The 23,682-nt window shown below is 41.7% G+C and overlaps 1 protein-coding gene across 1 annotated transcript in view; it reads right to left on the bottom strand.

Annotated features, from left to right (window-relative positions):
* Nucleotides 1–14,542: 14,542 nt before the first annotated feature.
* The window catches only part of robo2 (roundabout, axon guidance receptor, homolog 2 (Drosophila)), a 261,870-nt gene continuing 252,730 nt past the window's right edge, over nucleotides 14,543–23,682 (bottom strand). Inside the window, exons 26-30 of the mRNA XM_020616827.1 lie at nucleotides 20,583–20,765; nucleotides 19,952–20,110; nucleotides 19,519–19,785; nucleotides 18,039–18,233; nucleotides 14,543–17,555 (exon numbers count right to left, since the gene is read on the bottom strand). Coding sequence (XP_020472483.1) covers nucleotides 17,554–17,555; nucleotides 18,039–18,233; nucleotides 19,519–19,785; nucleotides 19,952–20,110; nucleotides 20,583–20,765 — 806 coding nt within the window. The 3' untranslated portion in view covers nucleotides 14,543–17,553. The remainder of the gene's footprint in view (nucleotides 17,556–18,038; nucleotides 18,234–19,518; nucleotides 19,786–19,951; nucleotides 20,111–20,582; nucleotides 20,766–23,682) is intronic.

The following is a 23,682-nucleotide window of genomic DNA, read 5'->3' as shown; positions in this document are numbered from 1 at the left end:
CCAGGACTTATCCTCCTGTGTGTAAATGCTGTAGCTATATGCAGTGACAACAGAGAAGACAGGCTGTGCTGTACACTCTAGTTGTCAGTTAATGAATAGCATTCATGCATCTTCATTAGGAGGCAATGAGATTTCAACACGAGGAGTTTACCTTCTGAGCAGAAACTCTTCCCTATGCACCAGACCATCAAACTGTAAATTGTTACTTTTCAGCTTAGCCATGAAGAGAAAGGGACAGTTCGTGCCATCTTGTCTTGCAAGAGATATCAAAATCCTGTTCTGTGTTTTGGTCTTAATGGTACAGATTCTTAACTGCTCTTAACTGTTCATTGCTTCTTTAATGCACATCTTGACTCCTCCCGTGCTCGTGCAGCACCCTGGCATGGGGTCCAAGTTTTAATCAACTCTGCATAATTGGAGTGATTCCCCGTCTTGCTGTATATTTCAATCCATCTGTATAATTATGGAGAATTAAAGTCTTTGTCAGAAGGAATGGGGAGGGAGAAGTCTCACACAGATCCTCCCCTGCCAGTCCCCACACACCTCCTCACCCCTCCTCACTGTAGCTCACACAATTACAAACCATCATGAGAGAAAGAGGAAATTACCTCTTTTGTCATCTCATTTTTCACTGGTGGGGGCTAAACATGAGTGTCAACAATAATTAATGCATCACGACAACCTGCATGCAGAACATCCCCTATATCAGCTTCAATATTACAGATTAACCGATTTGCTTCATATGTTTACACAGAGTCCCGCCTGGTTTTAGTGGTATTTTATGCTTTAGCACTGGTGGCATGAAGAGTAGAAGGGAACTGTGATCTCCCTGCTTGCTATGGGTGTGTTCAGCCAGCCATGCCTCAGTGCAGAAACTGCATCGATGAGAAGAAAAGCATTGGGCTTAAGGTTAGCATGGGTCATCATTACTCTGCGTGAAGCCACAAGCCCTAAGGTAGGCCATTACGGCAGGGTGTCAATAGCTGATGCTGTTCTATGATGGAATCTGAATGTTAGACTTCCCAGAGTCATGTGATCACTTCCTGGCTCTAGGTTAAAGATTCAGGCAATTACAGGAATACCAATTTATCTTACGCCCATACTAAATAATCCTCTAAAATGGTTGGAAGATTTTACACTGCCAGCAACGAGAACAGAAATGAAGATGTGACCACTGTGTTTTTCTTCTGCTCACTGTTCCTGGCATTGCTCCTTTGATACCGTCACTGGCATCCTAGTCATAGGCCGATCCCTGGTCCACGTCTCTCTCATTTCCTCATCTCATCCATCCTGCAGCAAACAACTACTATTGCTTCTCTATATGGCAGGCATCTGGAGAGTATGGCCAAATCACTTTACTATCCCGCAGGGAGAACAGCCCTCCAATAATTTCCACCTCCATCCAGAAGTCCTGCATTAACCATGAAGCTAGTTTGCCAAGTCATAAGGTTTCATTCACTTTGTCAAACCTGACAGATCCTTTGAATAATTGCTATTCTACAGTCTAGCTCTTTCCTTTAGTGTTCCGAATTCAAAAGTCATTCAGCTCTGAGGCTGCTGTAGTGTTTTTGATGTAGTTCACAGGAGATATGCTGTATAAGTGCACCATATAAAAGCCACTAAAAATAACAGCCTTTATGAATGTGGTGATGACTGTTGTTGTTTAACTACTACCGTACAATGGATTTATCTATAATAATAACTGTGTGTTGTCCATAATTGACTCTAATCCATTTCTATCTTTATTTATTGTGCTGTCCCTGCAGGGTTCTATTCTGAAACAGTTGTCGCCCCATCTCCAGCCCTTTATGAGACATTTAACACTGACCTTGGCCTTCTCCCAGTTTTTACCTCAATACCTCCTCCCTTTTGACCCTCCTCGCCATTTCATCTCTTCATCATTGTCACTTCGCCTCTAACATCCCAGCAATTGCCTTTTTCCCCCTCGGACAATGCATCTGACAGCCAGTTTATACAGTGGCAGAATGCATCTATCTCCTGGAAAGCTGAGGACCTCCACTGTCTCTACCAGCTCCCTGACTCCCTCAAAGTCGTACCTGCATCCTGGGGCTCTGCGTGACTTCATGTGAACATTTTTGCCTCACGAAAGTTTGCTTTGAATTTGGCAGGTGTAAACTCAGTTGTGCAGAATCAGGGGCAGGTCACAAACTCACAAATTTGTTTGTGACATTCTTCACCTAGGACTGTTGTTGTTGGATTAAAATGTTGCTTGCATAGTGTACTCCAAGTCTATTCAGTTAAATCTTATGAATCACGTTGATAGCTTATTTTCTCTCATTCAGCCTGTCTCCTCTACTTTGCTTTGCTTTATGTGTGTGAGAGAGTGTGTTCAGCATGGATACGCCATACCCTCAGTGGGGACACCGGAGAATAGCAGTCACGGCACAGGACAGTGAAACACATACAGGAAGTGCCAGCTTTGCGCCTTTCTTTTGGCGGTCCTAATGAATGGTAGGGAAAACACTGAGCACCTTTGGGCTCTGGACTGTTGAGCAAACAAAATAAGCAATTTAAAAATGTGTTTTTGACTGAACATTGTGATGGGCACTGTCATCCTTTTTGAAGACTAAATGATATGAGAGCAAAAACTTTTCCTGAGACCCACTAAACCCTTGTGTCACAGATTCAGCTGCTGTAGGTTGGACCTGTCCCTCAGCTAAGCTCTGCGTTAAGAACAAAGCCCCCACTAGATGCGACTCCAAGTTCACATGCATTAATGTAGTACTCACTAGTACCATCACCATCAACCCTGAAGTCCTCGCTGCCCCTGTCCTATGAGAGTCCTGGCATGAGATATGTGCAGCCAACTGAACGAGCAAAAGTGCAATGAGCCTTTGCAGCAATACAAACTATAAGTAAAGTACAGTAGCTAGATTACTCTGGGTTATGGTGCCTTTTCAAACATCTGCTCAAACTAGCTCTCCAGCTTTCATTTCAGTCTTTGCAGGTTTACACAGCTCTTCAAAGCACTATACTATATTTGATAACGTAATGTTCTTTCTTTTCCTCTGTATATTCTCTTAATCAGTCATGTAATGAGCTACAGTGCTACTATTGTTTGGATTAATTGTACATCACCCAATTAGACACAGTACACTAATGCTACAGCTTTATCTGATTACAAGACCAATAAAAAGATCAAAAACATTTTACATAAGTAGGGCTTATGTTTCTCAGAGACCAGTTTTCTCCTTGAGGACAGACAGTCAAAGTGAATTACTGCAAAAACAAATTTCTGAAAGAAGACAAATCACAGGCTACCATTTTGTCACAAGTTGCATTTTTCCAATTTGTGTTTGTAATTAGGCTGTGCAGCACCCAGACATCCAGCAGATAATCTGGCCTTTCTGTATTAGATGGGAAGTGGACCATGAAAGTAATTGGTGAGTATAGCACAAATTGGATCTAAGTGTGATGCCATTTTTATTCCTCTGAGGTAATATTTGCTAAGCGTTTAGAACAATACTGCTGCTGCACATTTTCAAAAAGCTTTACTGCATACATTTATGATGCAGTAATCAGCCTAAAAGGTGTAGTATGTGAAGTTCACTGTCACCTGGAAGGAAGGAAAAAGCTTACGTTTCCAATTGTGGCTTTGGCTGCTTGATATGAGGAATAAATAAATAATGTTTCACCAGTCAACTGTTTGAAAACTGTTCCAATTAGGACTCTTATTAGATGCTTCTGAAATAAACTGCCAAATCACCCACAAAACGAACAAGTCATTTTCTGGCAGGCATTTTGTTACTGTTGGAAGACATGTAGCAGGTTTAACCCAAAGTTGTGTGAGGCACTTATACAAATACCATGATTTGAGACAAACTCATTAGTAAGTGGCATTTCTTGGTAATGAGATCTTGAGCTTGAGCAAGTAAACACGGGGGGGGGGGGGGCAACAAGAATCATACTAGTGTGACCCCGGCATCAAAAGCATGGAGATTGAATATCTGCAGACTATGGTTGCTTCCAGCTTATAAATGGGATTTTATCACTTTGCTTGAATTCTGGCTGAATACTGAATAGGACTATTGTGTAGCAGGGGAGTAAGGATGGATAAGAAAAGGTTTAACTCTTAGAACAAGGAGGGGGTGGAGAACTGATGTCACCATAAGCATGTGCTGTACCAACTTAACGACGGACCTGAGCTCCTTCCTAGTAGAGGCACAGTGGCTTCAGAAATCAGAAATATTAATCTGAGAATTTAAAAATTCTGATAATATATAGTTAAATTTGGTTATGACCACATTTTGTAATAAGCACAACATTTGCAAAACTAAAGATTATGGACAAATGATGAGATGATTTTGTCAAATCTTTGGCATTTCAGCATAACAATCCAAATCATGTAGAAGTATGCAGGCTCCAGTTTATTAGATCCACTGAGCTAAAACCAATGCTGACAACAACAGCCCTTCAATAAATCCTGTCTTTACTAGGATAATGATGAGGCAAAGACAGGTAAAAAGCAGAACTTTTAGTGTGAAACCATCTGCATTGTATCTGCTCAGGTCAAGTTGTGGTGCTAGATAGGACATATTTTATATAATGTAGCCTATATTTAAAATAAAACACATAAAAATAAAGCAAAGATCGGTAGAGAAACGATCTAGCAGTTGTAGCTTGATGCATTTCTGAATGTGAATCACATTTAGTAGCAGCATTTTGGATGTAAATCCACGTTATGCAGTACAGCAGGATCACTGGATGTGCATTCACATATGATAGTTTGCTTGCCAACCTTTTGTTAATCTGATTGGTGGGGTTAAAAGCTAGTGGAGTTCCTCTCTATTTACTCTGTGTGCCTGTGGCAGTAAGCCCCACCAATTACCTCCTTCATTCTGCTTCATGCTGAACACCGGGAAACGTGTCAACACATCAAGATACTACTCTGCACACACATCAAAGCCTGGCCATCCAAACAGGGGAAACCTCTGACAGCATAAATTACTGTTGGAAGAAGGTGACGGCACTGTACATGTATCACACCTTGTTTGCTGTCAGACAGGAAAACAAAGGAATGCACAGGAGCTGAGCAACAGGAGAGGAGGAGGAAGCAGGATTATAAAATGAGCGGCACACAGGAACAGAAGAACAGGGAATTTAGATAGAGTGGGGCGGCAGACAAGGAAACGGACAGTCAACAGGCAGAAAAATCCTCTAGTAGTGTCTTCCAGAGGACTGTCACCTCCCATAAGAGTAACATGGTAAACAGGAAGCAAAAATAGCCTTCAGTGTTGTGCAGTGGCAAGACAACTGCTGGCACAATGCAGTGTGTTTATCACGCAGCTTTGTGCAAGAGGAGCTTCAGAACTGTTTGATGAGGGACATGTCTGGTGTCTCTGCCATTGTTCGGCACAGTTGAGAATCATTTATCACAACAGGAGCACCTGGTGTTGAGAAAAGCTTCAACAGAGCAGGAACTGGAACACCACAACCAGAGCATCTCTCTGACAAAGAGGGTGAAAATAGCAACATTTTTCTCCACATCTCTCTCTCTGCTGCCCTCCACCTTAGCTTTTCACTCCCTTTCTCTACAGCTTTTAACATGCCTCCATCTCCTCATGTTAATTTGCTGCTTCAGTGACACGCATCATTGCGGGGAGTCATTTCTAATAACCCTGCCAGCCCCCATACAAGTGCCTTTGAGTCATGCACCGAGATGTCATTCAAATTATTAAGCCTAATGGTGACAATGATGCATTTCTAAAGCCTTGCAGCCTTCCTGACAGGACTGCAGTTAACTCAACACAGCCAACCAATCGTTCAATACCCCTTCACCCCCACCCACCGGCCCCATCCCTCCCTCACAGATGATCCCCATGTCCCCATCTCATCTTTTTGAGGAAGAGCACGTACTGAGCCTGCTGGGGTGCATCTTTTCATTTCCCTGAGCATTTTAACCCTTTTTATTGCTGAAAGATCTCAGTGCGTCACAGCCTCCTCAGTGTCACCATCTTATCACATGGCATGAAGCAGGGCTTCGCATTTCAAAAGGTATCAAGGTAAGAGTGTTGAAGGTTTCTTTACCTTCTTTATCCCGACCTGAGTCAAAGCAGAGTAATTATTCATTCATGCGGGGCCATCAGGGATGATGCACGGATGACATTTTCCCTCAGCTGCTTTGTTGTTGCAGATCCAAAGCAGAAAGGATTGTAGGTGCCTAACATCTGCTGTTTCCTCCCTTCACCTCAGTTTGGTACATCACATCTCAGCAGCTAAGAAAATAACTCAGAGGCACAGGGCCTCTCTCATTTTACAGATTTTTGGGTGCAAGCAACAGAGTGGGGCAGATGGCAACATGCCCACACCATAATGTTTAAGTCTTTTTAGTTGCATCTTTTAGGGCTGCCCCTCACAGTCAACTAGCCGAACCATTAGCGGAGAGTGCCCTCAGCTGACTGAGACTCTCCTGGTTGGTTCATGCCAGTTGATTTTCTGATAGTCTAGCCTATATAAGCAACAAATAGTCAAACAGTCAGACTGAACAGCCAAATCCGAGTCGACTGACAAAATCCTTAGTCGGGTACAGGCCATGCATTTATATTGAAGCAACGCAAGCTGAGGTGGAAGATCTAAGAATACCATGGCAAAGCAGCTATATTCGGCTCTGAAATTTTTAATTTGTAATTTGCTGAGAGTTATACGAGTGGCGTTACAGTCCATTAGAGAAACCGTTTTTCTTTGTCTGTGTTTATTTTCACAAACTCAGCTGCCTGGACGATGCCACAGTGTTCTGGATTAAAAGAGTAGAAAGCAGATGCCTCAGTGATAAAGACAATTAAACCGTCAGCTGCACCATCTGCTACTGACCATGAAAGTCAGGAGTAGAAAAGGGATTTGAAGAGAAATTTTGATAAGATACTGCAGGTAAACAGTCTCGTTAAAACACCAGAGACCTGCGGGCAGTGACAGCTAAGATGGGCCAAGGAGTGCTCAAGTTTTACAAACTATATAATATGTATGATTTTGTTCGCTATCAAGATAAGCTGACATTTAACCAAAGAACCCAAAACAGATTATAGATACACAGTAATATGTATATATAATATCCCTTTAACATGTTCTCCTGCACTATCCCTTCCGTCCCCTTTCCATTTCCAGCTGCCCTCCAGTCTCCTATGTGGCCAGAACAGGACAAGATAGCTGGGTCTACAGTGGCTGTCTGGGGGTGATTAACAGATTATGCTCCAGAGAGTTGTGATGTGCATGCTTGGAAGCTAAAAACTGTCCTCCTCGCTGGACATATTGCTTTATAGGAACATGTAACACAATACACATGTGGTGAGTCCTGTCACTTGGAATGAAAAGCAAGCAAATTATTAAATATGTGCAGCTTCTCTAAAAGTTCAGATTGGATTAAACATGGTTTTATTCAAAAGTTGAACGTTTATTTTAAAAATGAATTTCATATTCAGCAGTGCCAATGAAAACAGCCACAGCCTTGTATCATTCAAAGGCAAGGGCAGATGTTCAGTGCAAGTCCTTGGCAAAGATTTCTATCTGCAAAGCCCTGGCCATCACATGTGTGAATGCGCTGTTGTGTGAAAAACATGAGCAAGCTTCCATAAAAGTGAGGCATAAAAAAAAAAATCTCTCAGTCTTATGCTTCATCTGAGAGCAGCTCTGTGTGTGTGAAAGGCAGAAAAAGATAGTTTTGCATATTTCTGCTCTGCTTCATACAACCACAGACAAAAGCTGGCCTTGGTAAAGCCGTTTCTTTTTTCTTTGGTGTGGTTTTCAAGCAGAAGGCAGAGCGTGGGTTTAGTAATGCCACTTCTCATGGACAAGATTTAAAGGACATGCAGAGGGACACGTGTAATTTGGACTCACAAAGAAAACATTTATGATTTTATCTTTTTACTCTATGTATTTTGTTCCACTGGCACGGCATTTGATTCTTTTAGACACTACAGCACATTAAAAAAAATCTCATGTTTCTGGTGAGTTACATAACCAAAAACCTCATTAAAAAAAATGTAAAATCTGTCTGAAGACAATAAGGTTAACACAATACAACAGCACTGTCACGCAGCTACAAGCCAAACATCAGTTAACCTGAGGATTTCTGTTTATATTCCATTAAATTATTCTGCATATCCGGTCTCAGATACTGCTGCCCAGCCTTTAATTAATGAGAGTCAGACAAGGTTTTGGGGTGTCTCCCACTGTGTTCGTTAACACACATCATTAATCAAGAAGGGGGTGGGGGGTTGGTTCCATTAAGCAGGTCACTCAGGATCATGGTAAACAATTAAGCTTTGATTAAGAGATTGTTCATCACGCCATCCCACTAGCAGCCAATGGCATGTTAAAAGCCCACATGAACAGGAAGTGTTGCACATGAAGCTCTGTACTCAAACAAAACAATGGTACACTGTCACGAAATGCACTGAAATTCAAACATCCAGTGGCAACCTGTGGCGCCAACACACACACACAGGGCCAAAGTAAAATTATACTGTAGTTTCTTTTCAACAGCTTTTACCTTCTCTACAGTTGATGTCATTACAATAAATGACAATCAATTTCTGTTTATTTCTGCCAAAAGAGTTTTTCTTTTCTCTTGAATAAAATCGCTCAGCTTTCACAACAATTCCTGCATTCAGCTTGTTTGAATGGTCCCTTTTGAAAAGACTGCAAGGTGAAATGTTCTGTAACACTCCCTCCCACTCTACACCTAACTGAACCGCAAATCTCAAGGAGAGCGAATAAGCAGAGAGAAAAGAAAGTCCAGGCAGGCAAGGATGCTGGGGAATGTGAAAAGAGGGGGGTGGGATGAAAAAGGAGTCAAAAGAGCTGCAGAGAACGCTAACCTCAGGGTTACCATCACATAGAAGTGAGAGACAGCTATCCATCTGTGGAAGGTAGAAGAGTGTCAACATGTCAATGATGAAAATGACAAGGTGAACTTACAAACAAGTTTGCATTAGGTTCATGCCAATTAGCAGCACTTCACTTAATATGTCAAAAGCAACAGTCTTAAAGATCATGATAGCATGCCGACCACTAACGAAAAGACATCATAAGTCACAAGCGGATATTAAGCAGCAGAGATATGATATGATTGACACAGTTCACATGCTTGTGATTTTGTTTTCTCCAAAAGAAAATGTGTCTTCAGAATTCCTCAGTGGAATGAAGATATTAATTTCTGCAGTATTTCATAATATTAATATTAATAAATGGCTAACATGAAATCATTCCACACTATTATTTCTTTATTGTATTGTGCAGCATCTGTAAACAAGCTGAATGACTATGGAAGAAAAAGGTGAAAGCTAGTTCTGTTCACTAGATGTACAAATTTAAATGTAAATTCAAGCAGAAATGCCAAGCATCTGGTGATTCCATGGTCTCTAATGGGGATTTGCTGCTTTCATAGTTTTGTGCCATGTATTTAAGTTTTGGACTGATGGTTGGACAAAAACACAGACAATTTGAAGAAGTCATCTTGAACTCCGGGAAAACGCAGACTACAGCACTAAGTAGTTCACTGAGGAAATACAGTAAATCCATCAAATTAAAACTATGAAAATAATTGTTAGCTAAAGCCCTACTGAAGACAGAGACTGTCCACCTTTGCCTGGAAATGTACTATTGTCGACATAACCCAGTAACACCCTGTCATTAAGAGCCACTAATCTTCAAACTCAGAGTCAGCAGCATAAGAAGAGTGGTCTTATAAAAGAGGAACTGCATGCAGCCAGCTGGACTAGTCTGTTTTATGACATAAAACTCAATATATGGAAAGTGTTGGTCAATAATGCAATGTTTTCATCCAAACAGGTGGAAAATTATGTGGCTTCTAGAGTCATTTATCAAATACAGAGCTATGGTATGATGGAAATATATAGAGAGATAAAGGCTGAGACAGGGAGGGGGGAGAGAGAGAGAACGATTAAATGCAAATTTTCACCGCTTGTCCCCAGCAGCTGGTCTAGTTGTTTGACATGGGTGATGAATGGTGTTGCACTGGTACTGCTGCCCTCTCACCTCCACTCACTGTCACCAGTCCACAGACAAAGAGGTGGAGAAAAGCAGGAGGAAAAAAGAAAATCCTGGTGCACGAGCCCTAAACGCTTCCTTTCATCAACACACATACTCTATGTGCAAGCACCTACACAATCACTCCCTTCTCGCACCACAAACACACTGGTATAGACATCAAAACACACATGCATTCAAATGCACACTCACTCGTGCGCTCACACCCTGATATCTTGCTGCAGCATGTATTTGCTGAGCAAAGCTTATTTCCTTCTGCCAGGGTAAACAGTTTTTTCTCTCTCCACAGACCATCTCCAATGTCTGATGCAACAATTACACAGCTGTATGCAAGCCCAGGCCTCTGGGAGTACGCAGATAAACAGGTACATCACTGCAAACTGCATATTTGCCACACGTTCCGAAGGAGATGAGAAATGAGGAAGAGGTGGTAGAGTGCACACTGGTAAACAGTTGGAAATAAAAGGTGTGAGTAGAGGGGGGAAAGTTGCTTTGTTGGCAAGGAGCAGAGCAGTAGCGGAACAGTCATTACTTGTCCTGCCCCCCAGGCACAAGCAGAGGAAGAGGTGTGAAATGGGAGCAGTTCCTGCCTAGTCTGCACTGATGGGTTTGTTTAAAGGGTCAGGACCGATCAGTGAACCTTTTCCATAAATATGAAGGCAAAAGTCTCCCAACCATCTCAAAGAAATATCATGAAAATCACTTATTCTCACAATGTTATTCTTTGACTGTGGGATTGTTTTTAATTATTTGGATTATGGCTCCATAATTTAAAAATGTTTTGCCTCCAGTCTCAGTTTTGTAGTATACTAGTTTCTTGAAGGGCATAATAAAAGTCTTTCTAAATTGGAGTTAGGATGGGATTAGGAAAAACAGCTCTCAACAGATAAATATGATTTCTTATCCACTATATAAAGGTCTGTGCAGGGCTTTAACCTGTGCACACAGGATGACAGATATTTCAGACAGATGCATCTCAGCAGTGCAGAGAAAAGTACAGAAAGCAAATAAACTTTACACAGCTGAACAGGAGACTTTTTTAAAATTCAGACAAACAGTAAGGAAGAAACGTGCACACGGTGACTATAAAGCACAAGGCTTTTTGCATAATCTACTTTTTGGATGGAGGAGGAGAGCTGAGAAGAATACTGCTGCTTTGTAAGAAAAGTAGAGGTAACCTTTAAAATCTTGATCAATCATCACGGAGAGAAAAGACCCCAACTTACTCACATCACGTTTTACAGGGACAGACAATGACATTTGCCAGTGCACGATACTGAAAATATGCACGTTTACAAAAACAACTCATGTTGTAAATGAAAGCTGCCACAGCAAACTTCCATCAGATATGTCAATAGGACCAAACCAAAGTGGGTGATTTCTGATGTTCCTATCACTTCACCGTGACGCACACCGAACGCACACTAACCACTCAGAAACATGGTTACATACATATTCTATACTGTGACTTTGCTCGACCCGGTGCAGGAAACAGCTGACACACCTCCTCTTACATAAGCAGAGATCATTTGCTGAGTGCTACCATCGTCAGAATGCTCTCCTACTGTCTTTCCTATGTATAAACAAACATTCAAACAGATCCGAGACAGAACATTTCAGCCTTCAGAACCTGATTAGCAGTAGTATAACTTTTATCTTCAACTTTTCTATGACATGTTGGCAGACAGATGGTTCAGGGGTTCTTCACAACACAGGCATTAACCCAACTAATCCAATAAATTGGTCATGATAATGTTTTCTGTAAACCATGACTGAACAGCACAGATTAAAACACTGAGGCCTCCATCGCCCTCGGTACTTATCAACCATATAAAAGTCTGGCCACTATGCAGCCATGGATACAAGCAGCATTCATAGTCGTACCAAACTATTTCTCAGCTACAAAAGAACATAAAGACATACTGCAGACCCGAGAGCCACTTAAATAAAGCATTTCTAGTCAGCCTAGTCACCAAATGGCCCAACAAAAACACCACCACCAAACTCGCGTTCACCAGCAGAGCAGTGTTGGAGCCTGACAAACTTGCACTTATCATTATCTTATCATGTAATAAAAATGAAGTAAAAGCGTGAACTGTCTTACCTTGAACTTTAAATTGTGTGTTGCTGAACTCTGGGTATAATCCACGACATCTCTATTGGAGGGGGTGAAGTTAAACAAGTCATTTGACGCACGGTAGTTTGAGGAAAAACGTATACGTAAAAAGTATTTTATCTCCCGGCCTGCTTTGCTCGCAAAATAATAGCCCTACTTTATACTTGTCTCTACTTGAAATACTGTATGATAACAACGTTTCACTTTTGGACAGTTTTTGATTCAAGGTGAGGAGCACTAAACCCCGACAACAACGTTTCACTTTTGGACAGTTTTTTGATTCAAGGTGAGGAGCGCCAAACCCCGATATGGGACAACTTCCGTCAAGAAATTGGCTCAGGTGCGCGTGATTGACGTTATGCCTTGTCTGGTGATGGAATGATCTACTGATCTGTTGAGGGAGGGGTGGGTGAGATCATTAAATAAGCCCCTTCGGGGAAGTTTATGGAGATGTACATTGTTTACTGTAAGATATACATTGCACATGCTGCATGGGGAAACTTAACATCAGAAGAGTTTTGTTTAGTGAACTTACTGCAAACTCATCCCTCTAAACGAATAGCATGGCTCCATTGTACATTAAGAGCACAGTGATCATAACCTGTAAACACAGTATGGGACTTATGCTACAGTATAGTCAGACAGACAAGTACAAAACAAGGTGAGGTTGCATTGACAAAATGGATTCATTTGTTGCATTAGTGTTTTTGTTGGTCTACAGGGAAACGCTGAGCAAAAGTGAATCCTGAGTCACATGGAGGCAATGCATGAATATATTCATCAGTTGTTTGGGCGCCAATTATTCATTGGACTGAAGTAAAATGTGACTACTTTAGGTCAAAAAGTGTAATGCTCTGACATCACAAATCAGGGAGATGGGTTTGCTGAACAGGTTTCTAACTAGAGGCCACCTTCACTACAGGTCCTGTGAGCTACAGTAGACACATTTTTAATGCAGACTATACACACTGGAGCAACACTTTTTACATTTTGAGTGTGCAGTTTACCTTTCTTGACCTTGTGAAAGTGGCCATTTCAACTTGAATATTTCAAATATCTCAAGCTGCAGAGCTTCCATCACCTTGTGCAAATTCCACAGTCAAAAAGTTGAGAAGCATTTCCTGAAGAAACTGGTCAATTTCATGAGCTGTGCAGTCTGGTATCCACCAACACAGACCATACAAGACTTCCAAACAATGAGGTTCAGGTACCAGCAGGGTGCTAACACACACTGAGGCAACCCCATGTCTCACATGAGCCCAGCATTGATAAGACAGCACAACGTTCCAGAGAACGGTTCATCTTGAAGTTGAAAATACTGCTGCCATCTCACACAGTAAATAACTCAGACAATCAACACCATAGCAACTGCAGACACATTTCACTGCCTGCTTAGAAATCAAGGACTCACAGTGGGCCACAAGTGTGGTCATTACCAGATATTTGTGATCAGCACAGGTGGTGTGTGTTGTGTGCATGTCAACTGGGGCATTCCTCATACATGAAGAATGTGGGATATTGTGATGGAGGTTAGCTGGAAGAAGGAGCTGGAGACAGAATTTGCCTTTTTCTGCGCTCTCTGGAGCCGCTATTTTTATCAACCACCATGGAACAGCACAGCAACACACAGACAGAACACACCAAGCACCACAAAACCCCCTGCCAACCCAGAACTACATGCGCCACGCCCAGTGTGGCCTTATGGGGGATCCCACCAGGTGCTTTGCCCTCAGGCATCAAGGGGGACCCCACCAAGTATCTCTCTACCCTCAACGCAACAATATGTTTAGGTGTAGCAATGACAGAACAGAGAACAAAATTTACATGCTAATTTACATTTACATGTAATGCTGATAAAAGTAGCTGTTCCATGTTTTGAATATTCAGGTTTGTACCATTTCTTTCAGAAATAATTTTTAGTTTGAGTCAGAGAGCTTGAAAGCTGCCTGTCTCGGTGACTTAGAAGATTTGGATTTGTGTTTGAAGTTGCTCATTTGGAAGCATCAAGGTTTGACATCAAAAGTGCAGCTGAGTCAGGAGCTATCTCACAAGCACATCCATCTCATCCCTGCACGTGCACGCACACAGACACGTACGTTGTTGCTGAGTCAAACTTGATCAACATATCAGTGGGTAGATGTTTTGGAGAAACAGGCATGCTCGCTATTTCTCACGTTGTTGTACTGTAGCCTCAGTGTAAGAAAGTACTAAATCTGAAATGCTACAGTTTAAATGCAAATAATGACATTGCAGTTTATTTCTTGTATTTTTCTGCAGAATTTTCTTTAACACCTAGACTGGACTAGTCAATGCCCCTACTGAGTGGCCTTTTTATCAAAGATTAATAACATAAGGCATTTTTCATTTTTCAAAAATATTTTATTTGATATTGATCCAGGTACAAGGAAATAAAACATGGATTTATTTTACAGGGCATGGGAATGAGACTGTAAAAGTTTATTTTCTTGATCCACTCTCTTCTGGACAAGGACATGCAAGTGAATACAGAAGGTGGTTATAAAGGAAAAAGAAACTGAATGTACTGTACTGTAGAAATGGCATTGAAATGGTGTCACCTCACCCCCGTACTGTACAGAAAGACTTCACCCAACAACTTTCTCTTTTTATCCGTTTTAATCCTCTTTTATAGCAAAAAGGCAACACACAGATAGGCTACAAAGAACCAACAATACTGAGAAAATGAACAAAAGAGAGGGAAAGCCAAAGTACTTTCATCCTTCCAAAAAGACATTTTCTCTCTTGACTTGACAAGTAAATTGTGAGCGTCTTTGCTCCTTGTGTTCAAAAAGGTTTTAAGTTTCTTTAGTTTTGACAGTGTGGTGAACATGCAGGACGAAGAGTGACTCCGACGGCTACTGACCCGACACTTCACCGTGCCGTGAGCACAGTGTGCCTGTCATCTCCTTATGGCCTCGCTGCTTGGCTCCGTCAGCAAACTTTACAAGGAACAAAAATACACATTTTATATCTCACAAATCTTTATGCATATTTCACAATATACTTTTATTATCATTTTAATAAATACAAAACAACACTGTGATTTTAAAGAAAACAATGAGTATTAAAGAGACATTAAAATGCATTAGACATTAGAAATAGCAATCTTAATTTGGTATGTTCTCTTAGTGACATCGTCTTAAGGTGGATGAACCAGCACATTATAATAAAAATACACAGCAGAAAAGAAAACAGAACCTGACATGAGAGGGATATTTCTGTCAATGAAAATGGAATGGCATAATCAAGTGGAGATGCATATGGATATATACACATATATACACATACATAAACACCACCAGAATGTAAAATAACCTGAGATACTCTTTGCACCTCATTTCTGGAACACTGGCCACTGGGTGGATGATGTAAAATGATGATGGCATGACGACGACATTATAACAGCATCTGACGACCTTTAGTTTCCACCCCCTCTTTTTTTTTAAATCAACATTAGCAGTACAAAACAAACAAACAAACAAACAAAAAAGACAAAACAAACAGTCATTGAACCACAAAAATCCTGAACATTAATATTGAAAACGTTGTAAGCAGCGTTTCGGAGTTCATAAAAGGCATACAAAGAAACTAGCTTTTTATTTTAAAAAAAGGACAACCAATAAAAACATTGGCTCAAAAGACATACTGAGAATCAGAGGCTGAGAAGTGGAAAGCTGCGGACAATAAGTGTGTGTTTTGTGGCGGTCAGGGAGATGGGAAGTGTTCTGCTCCGCGTTGTGGCTGTAGACACAGAGGCAGTGGGACCTGCTAGTGAATATACAAGGCCTTTCTCCATTATCATGTCACTGTTTGGGAACAAACAGTGACTCAGAGCTACACTGTAAATCATACACACACGGTTTCCTCTCAAACGTATTGACACCGGACTGCGCTGAACATTTGGTAACTGAGGCACCCACCTTTAAAGCAACAACTGCTTTAATAGATCACCTAATTTAACATGACTTAGCTGGATTGAACAGGTCTGTGTGTGGTTTTACTTGGATCACACTGTACCATAGATAGTATAAGAAACATAAAACAGTAAGTGCTCTAAACAATATTAAAAATGTATGGAACTAAAACACACACAAAAAAACAAAAGATGTAAACAAATTACATCGCTCCCCTGATATTTTAGGTAGCTTTGGGAGTATAACTGCTTCTAATTACAATAAATACTCCTTTGTCTGTGATGTCTGCTTACCTGTTAAGGCTTTAGAAGAATCATAACTCTGTCACTGTAAGTGCCATGACTGAACTCGAGCGTGCGAACATTTCACTGACTCCTCCTCCCTTTTGACAGTTTTATGGCTGGTGTGCTATTATGCTGGATGAGGAGCATAAACTTAGTCTAGTAAAATTGTTGAGGGAGTGAATCACAAAATAAAAAATAAACTTGAAATGCTTGGAGGTATTTAAAAAAAAAAAAACAACACTACCTCAGTCAGTTTCTGAAAACCAGACAACCCCCAGAGCTGCCAAAAACACCGAGCACTAAATGTTGCTGATATCAAACTCTAGGACAGTTAATTAAAAGTGAAATAACTGAGTCACACACAGCATTACAGTATCCTCTGTGTACAGTTCTTCCAACCTTATATCTGCCTATCAGACCCATGGGAGCTTTGTGTGTCTGCCACCCAATTACACTCAGCTATAGAAATGGGCGCTTTAGTTGTTGCTGTCTGAGAGCAAAGCCCTACTCTTTAATATCTCTCTGTACATTAGTATATAACTCTTCTTCTCTTTACTTTACAGTACAGAAACTCCTCTTCACATATTCTTCCGGTTCTTCATGTCAGCAGGAGCTATGTTTTTGTGCTTATCACCAAAAATTGCAGTGCAAAACAATAATTAATAATAATAATGGTAATAATTAATGGTACAATAACTATTAACAAATAATGGACTATAAAACAATTATTTTATGGCACAACAGCCACTCAATTCACATATAATACAAATAACCAAATAAAACCGACTGTTCCTGTATATAGAAATAAGAAGAACTGAATTAGGCTTGCATAGCAATGCAACAACAAGTTAAAGAATATATTTACAGAAACAAAATTCCCTTTTCCCTAAGGGCAGTTACCAGAAAATTTGTTCTTATATAGATGTTTTCATTTATTTTTAACTTGCCTTTTTTAACAAAAAGAAAATTACAATAAGATAGGAGGTGGAAATATTTTCTTGAGGACAAAAACATAGTGAGATGTACAGTATGTCTGTGTCTATACATCACATTTACAGTTCTGTGACACTTTCTCTGTAGCGTCCTTCCCTGTGAGAACACATGGGTGAGGACAGAGTTCGTTGCTCCGACAAGGAGCGCGTCATCCTTTCATGGACAGAACGGGTTTCCTCCAGTCCGCATCCAAGGCAGATCACTCTGAGAAACAAAATACTTTTTTTTAAAGTGTCAAAATTCAGGAATTACATATTTATTTTAAGGATAGACAAACAGCTAAACAAAGATATTACATCAAGGTAAACAACTGCTAGCCAAAAGGCTAAAAGACTGGAAAACAGCTAGCCTTGGTCTCTTTTGAGTTCCTATTAACAACTCTAGAGGTCATTAGTTAACATGTTGTATTTCATTAGATTAATCGGTACACAAACAGAAATGTACAAATGACAAACTGGTTTTACGGGATGTGAGCAGCAGTCGGGTGCAGTGGCTTCCCAGAGCGTTGCTGCCTCGGGTGATAACTAACAGTGCTATAATCTGAGACAATATACACAACAGTACTAGATACACTGTTATTTGACAAGAACAGCTGGACTACAAAAGTGATTTTTTACATTTTATGTGCAACACCATACTGCATATTAAGAAACTGCTGTAAAACATCAAAAATACTGAATTACTCACATAACTCTCCAGAGAATGGTCCCTGTCCATTGGTCCCTAGGAATTCAGCATGTTCTGTGGCGGTCCACTGTTGTGGCTGTCGTGGCCCCTCGGTCCTGCGCGGCCCCGTTGAGCCTTTGGATGAGGCTGTGCCAGAAGAGCTGTGGCCACCAGGGGAGGGGAACGATGGTTTACTGTATGGCAGGCACCCATCCTCTGAAAATACATACAGAGGGCCCCAAAGGCATACTGTGAGTTTGAAAAGTAGACACAACACATGACTTTGATTGTTGCAGAGAAAATCATCTAACATCTGATGCAGAGACAAAGGAAACTTTGCACCCTCCCACATACACACAGAGAGAAACACCCTCTGCTTTCCCGACATCTGCAGAGTGGCACTGCCAGCAGGCACTGCCAGGGTGTGCCACAGAGAGGACTCACACATGGCCTTGCAGCTACCAGCCTTATGAGGGGGTAAATACAATAACAGAGGGACCACTGGCTGCTGTTTCACCCCCTGCTGTAGGCCAACATAACACTGACCCTCAGCAGTTTCCGTCTTTGCGTGAAATCTCATCAAACCGCTCCCCACTGCTCCACTAATGACTGTAAGAGAGCCTGCCTCGACCAGTGGATTCTGCTGTGAATCAATCAGCGCTCTGACACATATGGGAATTCACCTATGGGGTTTTTTTTTTGTAAAAATGCTGATTGTGGCACCTGTCTTTGTCTCATGGTCTCAGACTCAACTGACTGAGAGAGTCCTGGTGCCGAGAGGGCAGGGCGCACAGCATGCAGATCTCTAATGGTCACAAACACACAGGCACACACAGATGGGAAGTAGAGTGGCTGCTGTTTGTGTGAGAAAAAGAAGCTGAAACGATTAGAGCGCATTTCAGTTGCAGTGGCCCTTCTGCTTTACTAGGAACTGGCCGGTGTTGGCAACAGTTACAGGGGCACTGGGGAGGCTGAGGGGGGCATTCTGGAAGCCATAGCGACTGGCAGACAGTGCAATCTGTTCATGGGAGCCCAGTCTCCATTCAGCATAAAAGCTAAATTCGATAGCAGAACTTAGAGAAAATTCCCTCACTGCTATGGTACAGCAGCAGCAAAACTCTTGCATCCGTCTTGTTTTCTTGATATAATTCAATACATTATCTTGCTATTGAAGTAAATACTTCAGCCAGTAAGAGGAAACTTCCCACTAGCACTCTAGAATGTGCAGCCAAAAGCAGAGGTTTTTCCCCTTAATAATGAACAGTTGTAAGTAAGCTAACTCACTGTATAACTCTTGTTTTGGTGGAAGTGGTGTAAAACTGCAAGCAGCATAACATGCTAACCTTGACATGTTAATATAGCATGATAAACATTTAACAATTACAGTTCTAAGCATGGTAATTTCCATGCTAATGTAAGCAAGTTAATGAGCATGAAGTATAATTACAGCTTTATAGGGTTGTTTGCATGGCTACAGACTTCAGCCTTGTCTCAACTCTACCTGTTTTGTGACCCCTGCGCCCATCATCAGCTCGGTCCATGGAACCCAGCCTGTCTTGAGCCTGGCAATGATGTTCGAGAGGAGTTCGTGTCTGTCTGTCAATGGAGCTCTTCATGTCGTCTGGCCCAGACAGAAGTCCACACACAGGTGGACGCTCCAAGGAGGAAGCCTTCCTATCTGTAGGGGATACCATGCTGCTTATACTGCGGCCCCCCTGGATACGGCTCTGCCCCTGACAAGGAGGCGGCTCAGGAGGAGGAGGTAGGTCTGTGTAAAGGGAAACCCACACTAAATCAAATGGATGCATCCATTATGTATAAAATATAGTGTTGTAAAAACTCTAATCATGTCTAGACATGTTTCCATTCAATATTATATTGCAGAGAACTTTCTTAATAAACTTTTGAAAATGTGTTTTCAGTCTCTGCCTCACCGTCTGCACCAGCATCTCTCCTGTGAGGTGCTGTGCCCTGGCTTCGGGGTTTGCGTGTGGGCCTTGTGGCCCTCTGGTGGCCAAAGCTGTGTGTACCGACTGTGCTGCCATCGGTTGAGAATGGACTGCTGGGCCGGGGTCTGTGGGACAAGCCCTTACCTGCAAGAGAGATATGGAACCACAGGCCAACTGTTTAATAAAGATATTAAGGAGCCAACACCTAGAAGGTGGAGTTGAGGTTGTCATCGAGAAAGGTAGAGGACATTAATCCAAAAACCTATGAGAAGACAAACGGTTTTCATTAAGAGAGAACGCTCTCTGGTGGAAGCCTGTGAAAGGTTGCAAGTATAACATACTGTAGCATCCAGTTATTACCCGAGAAAGCCAGAATCCAAGCCAGATGAGTTATAGAGGAGGTGAGTTAAAGTTAAAGATACCCACAGTCTAGCCATTACAACAGGTGCCATGCACAACCTGGGCACAGCATCCACAAGCAGCACAGAGGAAAGACAAGGCCACATTATGGAGGAAACACCATTCAACGGATGATGGGAGGAACAATTAGAGCAGAAAGGAACAAATGACTAGTAGTTCCAGTCCAGCAATAGGTAGCTGGTCTCCACACACCAACCTCTCTTGCTGAGGCTAGTGCCCTCCAGTTGGTAGCCTGCCTTGTCTGCAGCAGCCACCAAGGCCTGGGCAAAGCTGCATTGGGTAAAGATGGAACCATCAGATGAACTGCCCAAACTGGATCTATGGCTGGAGAAATTATGGTCATCCTCGGAGGCTGAGCCCCACCCATTCACCATGGACCCTGTGGAACACCACAGGTTTTAGCAAATGTGTGTGTGCGTGTGCGTGTGTGTGACTTTTTTCTTTTTCAGAACATCCAAATTGAATCTCATCATGTTCAGACTCTCCAGTGCAGTGGCTATAACCTTTATAAATGTATCATCTCTCATACTGAACATCTGTGCTGTGATTCTACATGTAGATGGTTGAAGGTATGTAGTGATCCTATAAAAATTAGGTCGTAATAACATACTACACTTAAATGATTTTGTATCTGCTGCAAGGCATTTCTGTTCTTGCAGGTGAGTGCTTTTGTGTAGTCATTCTGTTCTGACCTACCCCCTTTCATCTATTCCAAACACATGCAAAATATATACTGCATATACACATACACAAAGGTGCACACAAACCAGAATGTACACCGTGGAATAGCGGGACTGGCGTCAACTCATTTTGCTCTTCTTATGATAAAGAACAATGAGCGCACCTGTGCAGAGCAGACGCAGCTACAGAACTGCCTCAGGTTACACAGATGAAGCATCTCACAAAACAACGCATGGGATCAAACACCTGGTGATATGTGATGAATACACAGCCACTATTTTCTAAATGGTACTTAAAGTTAAGAAACGCTAATTATTTTAAAATCTCAGTGAGAACTGCTGTAGTTTTACACATCTACTCATATATGTTACTCTAAAGATGACGAAAAGATGAGAAATGAAATCAATTTCCTTCTTAAAATAATTTGAACACAAAGATATGGTCTTTATAAGGGAGCATATAACATTTGACTTTTAGCTTATATATCTAATCTAAGTACTTCTTCATGCATTGATTCTTTTCCTTCACATAAAAAGCTAGGCCAGCACTTTAAATATAAAAATATCCTTCTGCCAATAAAAATATGGCACTTTGGCAAGCAAAAACACGGAACAGTCGGCTAATGTGACAGCTTTCAGTGGGACTGGTTTGGCAGACTTTGCTAAAGTGGCATGAACCCAACTGCTCTGCTCACACTTGCCATCCCTCCCTCACAGAGTGCACATGAGTGATGTGGTTGAACAGTCTGGTGTAACAGAGGACTGAAGAGGTGTGAGGGTAAAGGCTGTTGAGGGAGTGATGGGTACAAAAAGTTCACAGCAGGGTTTATTAAAAGGTCAGTATGAAACAAAGGGTGGCATGATCCTGGCCAGGATGGAATTCAGAAATTCAAATGAACATGACTCGCACACCAGCTTCAGACTTTGGTTTCTCAGATTCTTTGCAATACAATACAACACACCTTTCCCAGCCTCCTCCATTTGAGGCTCTTCATTTTTAACCATATGCCTGAAAGAAGAGGTTGCTCAGTCACTTCAGGGAATTGCAGCTTCACCGGCTAAAGTTGCAACAGAATTTCAGTTGAATTCTCTCAGATTAATGGACACTTCTATAAAATATAAGCTTGCATAAGGTAGAGAACCCCCTCACACAACCCATTTTTACAGCACTAACTGAAATCCAAGGCAGTTACTACTTTGAGCCCACCCACCATCTTGCCTTGCTATTTTCTTTGAAATTCTTTTCTAAGAGTTTTTCTCTAAGAAAGAAAGACAGCAATTCCACTGGGTCCAATCCTCCCACAAAGAATAGAACAGATAATGTAGTATAGGTAGTGCCAGCCAAAGCAGTGAAGCTTCCAACTCCTCTGCCTCAGCAAATCACATCCCAGAATGACTTTTCAGTTGCAGTAACTGCCACTTTCTACTGTTGAACCTCTGGAGCACTTCTATTCTGAGATATAGCAGTCCAATCAAACAGTGAACATTGACATATAAGTTGATTTTAAAAAATCTATCTAGTTTTCGTTTTACCTTAGAAACGTGCCCCCCCCCACCCACTGACCAGGTTTCTACTAGGAGTCTGTCATTTTATTATGTCTTGAACCAGAGCAATGGGCCAAACCATGTTCTCTAAAAATCACTGACTGATGCCTCCCATGCTCCACGCACTGATAGAGCAAGGCCAGTAAACGGGAGATGGTTGGGGGGCAGTAAAACCCAGCCCAGATCCCCCCTGCCACTAAAACTGATTTATACTGACGGAAACCCTAATCTGCATGTCATTAACCATGAAAATCATTCCCCCTGACGAGCAGGCATCTATACCTGCTGTCAGGAGACGAGACCCTGCTCCTCACAAACCTGGCAAGACTTTATGGGATGATAATCGCCTACAACATCCCAGCTTTCCACTAACTGTAGCCATAAGAGCCTCAGTGCTACCACATCTCAGCTTTACGCAACATATACTGATTGCACAAAAAAGCCAGGTAATACCTATATGTTCACTTCATCTCTCTGGCTCAAGCAAGATGCAGCTCTGCAGCACCAACCACAACAACAGGATTTACAGTTGTATTATCTCAGAGCATAGAATAACACACTGGAAAGCCTGTGCAGACAGTCTGCTGGTGAAAAATAGCCAGTGGGGAGAAGGCTGGCTTTTTTTTCTGGGGCAGTGAAAATGCTTGATTTACTGGCCTTTGGTGTAACATTATGAAAACAGACCTATTTCCATATTATTAAAACAATGACAAATCTATCAAGTGCGGCTCGACAGAAATCTCACTTCTACCCTCCCCTGTTTGTATAGCCTCAAAACGGTGGCCACGATAAATCACAGCAGTTTCCTCTATCCTCTCTCTCTTCCTCCCAGTAACCCTGGAGCTGGCACTGTGTTTGTGCTGTCAAACAATGGAGTGCGAGGAAGAGTTGCAGAGAGATAACAAGAAATAGTGTTGTCTTCAGAGTAATACAGTAGCGCAAGGATGCAGTAGATTAGGGCCCAGTTGCTGCTTTATATTCCTCTAAATACATCAGCAGTAGCATGTGTCAGCGCTACCAAAACCACTGTTCCATCATCCCATGGAAACCTACTCTTAAGGGTTGCTACTG

The sequence above is a fragment of the Monopterus albus genome, unplaced genomic scaffold, assembly GCF_001952655.1.
Source record: "Monopterus albus unplaced genomic scaffold, M_albus_1.0 scaffold180.1, whole genome shotgun sequence".
Lineage (NCBI taxonomy): Eukaryota > Metazoa > Chordata > Actinopteri > Synbranchiformes > Synbranchidae > Monopterus > Monopterus albus.
Note: the sequence above shows the minus strand (reverse complement) of the source record. Positions and strands in the feature narration are given on the sequence as shown.